Genomic DNA, 7,500 nt, shown 5'->3' on the forward strand with positions numbered 1-7,500 from the left:
CCCTCACCTTTAATGTGTGCCAACTGGTTTGCGAGTTAAGAGTCAAATGCATCAGATGTAGCGCGTCCTATATTATTATTATTATTATCATTATTATTATTATTATTATTATAGTAGTAGTGGTAGTAGTAGTAGTAGTAGTAGTAGTAGCAGCAGTAGTTGGGTTTCACGAGTCCCTGGATTCCATGACAGGTACTTGGACGAGAGTGGCTGACTTGAACAGACTATACGTGGATGCTGTAGTCATATGAGATTGTAGGATGAAAAAAAAAATTGATTGTAAGTTGAAAGGAATGCTGTAACTAATTGTAAGATGAAACGTTATTGAGTGTAAGATACAGAGAAAAGTCATTCATTGTTCGATGGAGAGAAAAGGTATTGATTGTAAAATGCGAAAAAAAAAATCACTCTCTCTTTGCCAGACTTTATTATTTTCTTACATTGAGTACATACAAAATCCCAAGTGTGTGTGTGTGTGTGTGTGTGTGTGTGTGTGTGTGTGTGTGTGTGTGTGTTTATGTGTGTGTGTGTGTGTGTGTGTGTGTGTGTACAGTACGTCTGGCCAAGCATCGTCCTATGTAAGCCTTCATGTAGTAGTAAACACAGCTAGTGACTCCCTTCTTCTAACATTACAACAATAAATAAGCACGAAAGAGAGGGAGGAAACTATTAAAACATAGAAAACGACGGAGGTTCTTCCCAGATTATGCTTCCCGCTGCTGTATGAGGAACTTGAAGGCGGCAGGAGGATCCGAACAGACCCCAAAATGAAGCCCTAAGACAATGCCCTGGCCGTAGAGGTGGCCGTGAGGGATGAAGCAGGAGGAGGAGGACGACAGTAGGGGTAGTAGTAGTTCGTAGTAGTAGCAGTTATAAAGAATCACTGTGTGCCATCACGTTCCTGAAAGATGACAACGATGTAAACTAGAAGAAGGTGCGGTCATCGAACTTTCCTTCCTCCTCTTCCTCCTCCTCTTCTTCCAGTTCTCCCTCCTCAAGGAACTCTCTTTCAGCATTGAAGGACACAGACTGGGGTGCTTCCTCCAAGACGGTGGTCGTTTCCTCTTCCTCTTCTTGCTCTCCCTGATCAGTGAAGGTCTCGTGGTCAGTGTCCTCCAATACATTAGTGTCAGTCACTGTACTTGTAGGGTCGTCCTGTTTCATATTTATCCAGTACACCTCGTCCTCCACATTGACAGCGGGTTTCTCCTGCTCCTTGCCTCCTGTGGTTTCTTTCTGAAGCGCCTGCCCGTTCACGCTGATATGCACAGTGCCGTCGGGTTTGGATTCTTGATTTTCTGTCGCTGTTTCCTCCTCGATGGTTTTCACTGGTGTCTCCGGAACCTCTACGTTCGGTGATTCAATTTCAGCTTCAGGGTTTGCTTCGGGGTTTGCTACATTTGCCTCTGCAAGAATTTCTACCTTTGGTGATTCAGTTTCGGCTTCAGCGTTTGCTTCATTTTCCTCAGCAGGAGTTTCTGGAACTTCTACGTTTGTTGGTTCAGTTTGTGCTTCGGGATTTGCTTCAAGGTTTTCTTCGTTTCTTTCTGCAGGAATTTCTACGTTTGGTGATTTAGTTTCAGTTTCAGGGTTTGTTTCATTTGTTTCTGCAGGAATCTCTGGAAGTTCTACATTTGGCGGTTCAGTTTCTGGTTCAAGGTTTGATTCATATGGTTTTGGATGAGCCTCTGGAACTTCTACGTTTGCTGTTTTAGTTTGAGCCTCAGGGTTTTCCTCATTTCTTTCTGCAGGAATTTCTACGTTCGGCTGTTCAGTTTTAGCTTCAGGGTTTGCATCATTTGCTTCTGCAGGAACTTCTCCGTTTGGTGATTCAGTTTCTGTTTCAGGGCTTGCTTCATTTGCTCCCGCAGGAACTTCGTTTGGTAGTTCAGTTTCTGTTTCAGGGCTTGCTTCATTTGTTTCTACAGGAGCATCTGTACTAATCTGCGATTCTCGCTCTACAGGTGTCTGAGTAGCATCTTCGGTGGCTTCAGCCACTACTTCATCATCTGCCACACTGGATTCAGTCACTGCTTCATTCGCTTCTTGCGGTAGTTCAGTGTTGTTTTCGCTTGGTTCAGTTTGTGCCTCAGGTGCATCACTTTCTTCGTTTGCTCGAATTACTGTTTCAGTTGCTTCAGCTTCTGTCTCAACCGTTTCAGTTTGTGGTTCTCTTGTTTCAGTGGGTCTCTCAGTGACGACATCATTTGCTTCTGCATTGAGGTCAGTGACTTCTTCAGTTTGTGTTTCGTTTCCTTCAGTAACTGTTTCTCTTGTCTCTGTAAGGGGCGTCAACGATCTGGGGCTGAATGTTGCTTGCCTGTGGCAGCATCTGAGTCAGGACCTCATCTCCTTTATTTAGAACTTCGGTGTCCCCTGCAGGAGAAAGAGTCGTTGTCTCTGCTTCATTTTCTTCAACAGGAGTCTCGGTGTTACCACTTTCCTCGTTCTGAGCTTCATTTGCTCTTGTTTCAATTTCAGCATCTGCCTGATTCGTTGCGGCTTCACTGACTTCGGTTGCAGATTCAGAAGTTTCCGTTTGTGTTTCGTCTAACTTCAAATTTACTTGCTCCGGGGTTTCAGTGGTGTATTCCGGGATTTCAGTGACATCAGTTTCAGTTTCGCTTTGTCTCACAGATGCTTGAGTGTACTCTTCATTACCTTCAGATTGAACTTCATTGTTGGTTTCGGTCTGAGTCTCAACAAATTCCTGACCAGCATCACTTGAGGCTTCATTCACGGCTTCATTAGCTTCAGCTGGTGTTTCATTGGCCTCTGTCTCGGATTCATTCGACTGCGTCACGCCCTCATTCACCTCCGGAGTCTCAGTAGGACGTTCACCTTCGCCTCCTTCTCGAATGGCTGGAGTCTGTGGATCAGGCGCTACAGTAGACTCTTCTCCTTCCTGCTGTCCCTGATCCACCGCGGATGCCTCGCCAGCAGAATCTGAAAACCAGAAAACATTTTAAGAGCCATGTCATTGTCTAGTCTTGGAACAGACCTAACCAGACCTGAAACATTCCTTATTACTCTAGATTATCCCAACCCAGACTTAAGATTTTTGATCTCGTAAAGGAGGTTGGTCAAGAGTGCACTAAAAATAAGTAATAACAGGCAAATAAGTAAATGAATAAATAAAAATAACCATCAGTTGCTGCTCATAAAAGAAGAAAACGAGTAATGGAAATAATTTTTAAGCATGTTAGCAAATTTATATTTAATCAGACGTAACCAGAAGCATCAGGTTTTTGATATACAGACCTGCAGTGAACCCACTATGTCATACTGAGCTCAAAGAAACCCAACTGGGCATAGAGTCACCCTGAGCACAGCAACCCAGTCCTACGAAATTTATGCTGACCTAAAACAATAATACAATTCAATGATATCATAAGGAACTCTTTCTGAAGAATCTAACATTATTATTATTGTAATTTTCATTATTACTGTCATAATATCGTCATCATTATTTTGTAGATCTTTTATGCTTTACCTGTGCTTTATTATGCTGGCCGTAATTTAAGTGCCTTTGTTTCATAGAGGAGAATACTGAGCGCTGATTATTACGAGCGAAGCGAAGTTTACTATTGAGGTTAGAGTTACATTTTGAGCGTCCCGCCCCGACCGTAACTTTATTCAAACGCTAATATTTCCGAAACTATGCTATTGATCGTCACGAAATTAGCACCATATGATATCATAACTCTATTAATTTTATATTATATAGCTTTCATTTCTTCTATTGTTTAAAGTCAATTGCTAACTTCCAAAAAGTAGAGGATTGTCGAAAAAGGTATTTTGAAAAGTGATCCTCAATTTTCTGCAGTTTTCACCAACTTCCTTTTGTCTCAACGAGACTGAATACATACCAACGAACGCATAACGCAATTTCCTATCCAACGGTACATACCACAACCATTCGACTCTCGTAAAGTTGTTTTTAAATAGAGTGATTTGAATGTTAGCCAAGCTTCCCGGCTATCGCGGCCTGACCTTAACATTGTTCAAACGCTAATATTTCATGAACCACGCTGACGATTGTAACTAAATTTGCGCCATATAAAAGCACAACTCTATCAATTTAATATCATGTAGCTTTCATCTCTTCTATTGGGTGAATTCAACGGGTAACTTGAAAAAAGTATAACAGTTTAAAAAATGCGATTTTATAAATAACCTCAGTTTTCTGCAATTTTCATCAACTTTTGTTTGTTTCAACAAGAGAGGATACATACCATTGAACGCACAATGAAATTTCCTATCCAGCGGTATACACCACAATTATTCTGCTCTCGCAAAGCTAGAGTGATTTGAATATTAACCCATTTCGCGATTTGTGGCTTGCTTCCCCTTTTTATTATACTATTATTTATAAATGACTATGTTATTTCAGGTTAGATAAGGTTATTTTAGGTTATTTTACTTTAGGTTAGGTTAGGTTATTTTAGGTTAGTTTAGTTTATTTAAGGTTACTGACCGCTTCGCTCATCAATCGCTATCGAGGCGTTTTACTGGTATTATTGATTTTATAATGGTGTGTAATACAGCACAATAATTGTGTTCATAATACTCCACTGTACTACATGTCATGTCTTGAAAAATGAAAAACCTATCAGAAGACAGAATAAAGTGACCATGAGAGGCTGTCACTGTAGAATAAAACTATGAATGACAGTACACATAATATTTATACATGAGTCCTGCACGTCACCAACAAGCCGTGATGACCACCGAGGCGCGGATGATTTTTGGTCGGCCTGGACTCTCATGCCGATGCGTACATGCCATTTTGTATTTAAATTGTCTCATTGTTTGTCCTCGCTTTCCTCAGCGGGAAGATAAGAATCGTCCTTCGGATCACATATGAATCCTCGGGCTTACTTTGATGTTATGGTATAACTTAAAGGACCTGTATTTCGAAACGGCTATTTCGAAGGTCACAAAGCTCAGTAGTTGCACTTTCATATTTTCTTCCCCATCGATGTTGCACAATCCATTATCGTCCAACACTAAAATCACGAAACATCCTTGAAAACCTTAATAATTTTCACATAAAAGTATTCGAGGTAAGACGCATAGACGCTTGAGAATGTGACCCGAGGAGGGAAGGAGGGCAGCACACCTGTGACTGGACAGTGGTCGTAGGAAGGGCAGCAGATTCCAGGCGTGTATCTCCCCATGCAGTCATCCCTCCAGAGGCAGCTCTCAACCGTACACACAAACTCGCCCCCCTTGCACACGCAACTCTCACACGGGTTCCTCGGGTCGTTCACGGTCTCCCCTTCCGGAATCTCTACCCCGTCCTTCTGGCAACCTGCGGGAGGGTAGTCCGCCATCAAGAGAAGGCCCTTGGGGGTTCAGTAGTTTGCTATGTATATTTATTCACGTTTTCATGTATCTGCTCATAGTGACAAGGTTGTGGTGAACGCCGCAGTCCGCTTGTACCCACCACAGCTGTATGTGGGACAACACTGGCCTTCCTCCTGAAAGCCTTGGCACCCTGGTTTCACCGAGCACTGTACTGCTTCACAGGCGAACCCTGGTGGGCGGCACTGGCACTCCTCGCAGGGGTCGGCGGTAGGGAGATGCTGGCCTTCCGTGTACAGTATCCCATCAACGACACACACTTCAAAGAAAACGGTCCGTCACTGTTATGGGATACTAAGCTATTTAAGCAACCAAAGCTATTCACGTGATACAAGCTCTTTACACGACGCGGAATTTCCCTCACGCGGCACAAATTAAGCGGGTGTTACTTTTAAGCTGTGTTAAAGCTGAGTTGTTTTCACTCAGCCTCCCACTCCCAGGCTCCACCTCCCTTTACCACCTAAGAAAGGTGTTCACCGGCAGGTATTTGTTACTAGTGAGCGATGAATTGCAATGCAGACGTAGTTAGGATAGGCATTAGTGTAGCGTAAGCCAGCAGATGCGTTATTTTTTTTTCTTTCCCTTTCAATATTTATCTTTATTACTTTCTCTTTCATTTAATATGCATATTATTCATTTCAGTTATTAATTTATTCTATTTTTCATATGACTCCGTTGTAGCGGCACAAGGAATTAAACCAACCAGTCATTCATATATTTATTTATTTATTCATTAAAGAGTATTGATTGGTTAAAGGATTGAATAGTTGACTGACTGACTGATTGATTTTTACCTGCGCAGTGCTATCGTGACCAGAAGTCGAGTAAGCTGCTGCAGTCAATCACTTACCTTGTGTTTTGTATTTGTCCTCGATCCTGAGTCCTCTGATCAGCTGACAGTCGCCCTACAGCAGCTGACAACTGATACATTCTTAGCTGATCAGGGGACTTAGGACTAAGGGAAAAGTATGAGCACAGAAGAAGGGAGAGTGTATATGGTACTCGACATCTGATTGCGATTGTGTTTACTTTTTTATCAACTTACCTGCCGTCTTGTTGATAGCAGTGACGCTGACATCCGCAGACAGACCCACCTGGCGCCCAATGGGATCTGTGGGGAGGAGTGCACCTTATGAAGAAGTGAGGGAGGGGGTGTGGAAAGGAGTGAGTGAGGGATGCAGGGTGTGGAATTAAGCGTGGAACTAAGTAAGGGGAGAAGTGATGCAGGAAGTAAAGGAAAGAGTGAGGATGGGAGTATATAAGAGAGTAAGGATGGGAGTATATAAGAGAGTAAGGAAAGAAGTGATGGAGAGAGTGAGGATAGAAGGGAGGGGAAGTGAGTGAGCAGAGAGCAAGTGAAGGATAGAAAGGAGACAAGTGGCTGGGAGGGTAAGGGAAGAAATCAGTGGAGAGAACTACTGTAGAGGAGCCAAGAACTGAGGAGAAAACGAAATCGAACTCTCAGAAATTATAGAAAACTTCATTTCATGGTAAACACTTAAAAATCAACTCAGTTTTATAAATCGTACTGTCATTTTCATAGAATTTAAATAAGTATGTCTCTTATCTTACATATGCAAGAAAGAGAGAGAGAGAAAGAAAGAGAGAGACTTACTGCAGGTCGCCAGCCCCGTCAGCGCCACCAGCAGGATAAAAACAGGTCTCCACATTGCTGCCTGCGGGAAAAGAAAAAGATAAATAAATAAAAAAAATGGTAAACCGAACACAAAGGATGAATAGACAGCATTAGATTTTATGGTCACTAAGGGGTCTCTCTTTATAATGAGCTACACAAATGCATAGTAAAAGAACCGGGACACTGAAGACGAGTAACGACTGAAGAAATATTGAAAAAAAAAAAAAAAAAAAACGATAAAGGGACACTCTTCACCTTAGTATGCATAGTACAAACAAAATACTGATCATATACTGAAAGGGAAAATAAGATGACAAGCATTGTAGACACTCTTCCTGATTCCACATATAAAAATGTATGAGATGATTAAATGCGGCGTCTCCTTGCCATAGGTTTGTAAGTTCATTCATTATTATTATTATTTTTTTTTTAGTAGTAGTAGTATTAGTAGTAGTAGTAGTAGTAGTTGTTGTTGTTACTATTGTTCTTATTCTTGA

At 41.9% G+C, this 7,500-nt stretch overlaps 1 protein-coding gene and 1 long non-coding RNA gene across 4 annotated transcripts in view; one reads left to right on the plus strand and one right to left on the minus strand.

Annotated features, from left to right (window-relative positions):
• The window catches only part of LOC135112195 (uncharacterized), a 108,261-nt gene that overhangs the window by 40,522 nt on the left and 60,239 nt on the right, over nucleotides 1-7,500 (plus strand). The window lies entirely within an intron of this gene.
• The window catches only part of LOC135112194 (von Willebrand factor C and EGF domain-containing protein-like), a 30,076-nt gene continuing 22,986 nt past the window's right edge, over nucleotides 411-7,500 (minus strand). Inside the window, exons 2-6 of the mRNA XM_064026314.1 lie at nucleotides 6,983-7,043; nucleotides 6,413-6,478; nucleotides 5,450-5,626; nucleotides 5,123-5,314; nucleotides 411-2,946 (exon numbers count right to left, since the gene is read on the minus strand). Coding sequence (XP_063882384.1) covers nucleotides 2,258-2,946; nucleotides 5,123-5,314; nucleotides 5,450-5,626; nucleotides 6,413-6,478; nucleotides 6,983-7,037 — 1,179 coding nt within the window. The 5' untranslated portion in view covers nucleotides 7,038-7,043 and the 3' untranslated portion in view covers nucleotides 411-2,257. The remainder of the gene's footprint in view (nucleotides 2,947-5,122; nucleotides 5,315-5,449; nucleotides 5,627-6,412; nucleotides 6,479-6,982; nucleotides 7,044-7,500) is intronic.

Source organism: Scylla paramamosain, chromosome 23 (assembly GCF_035594125.1).
Source record: "Scylla paramamosain isolate STU-SP2022 chromosome 23, ASM3559412v1, whole genome shotgun sequence".
In the NCBI taxonomy this organism is placed as follows: Eukaryota; Metazoa; Arthropoda; class Malacostraca; order Decapoda; family Portunidae; genus Scylla; species Scylla paramamosain.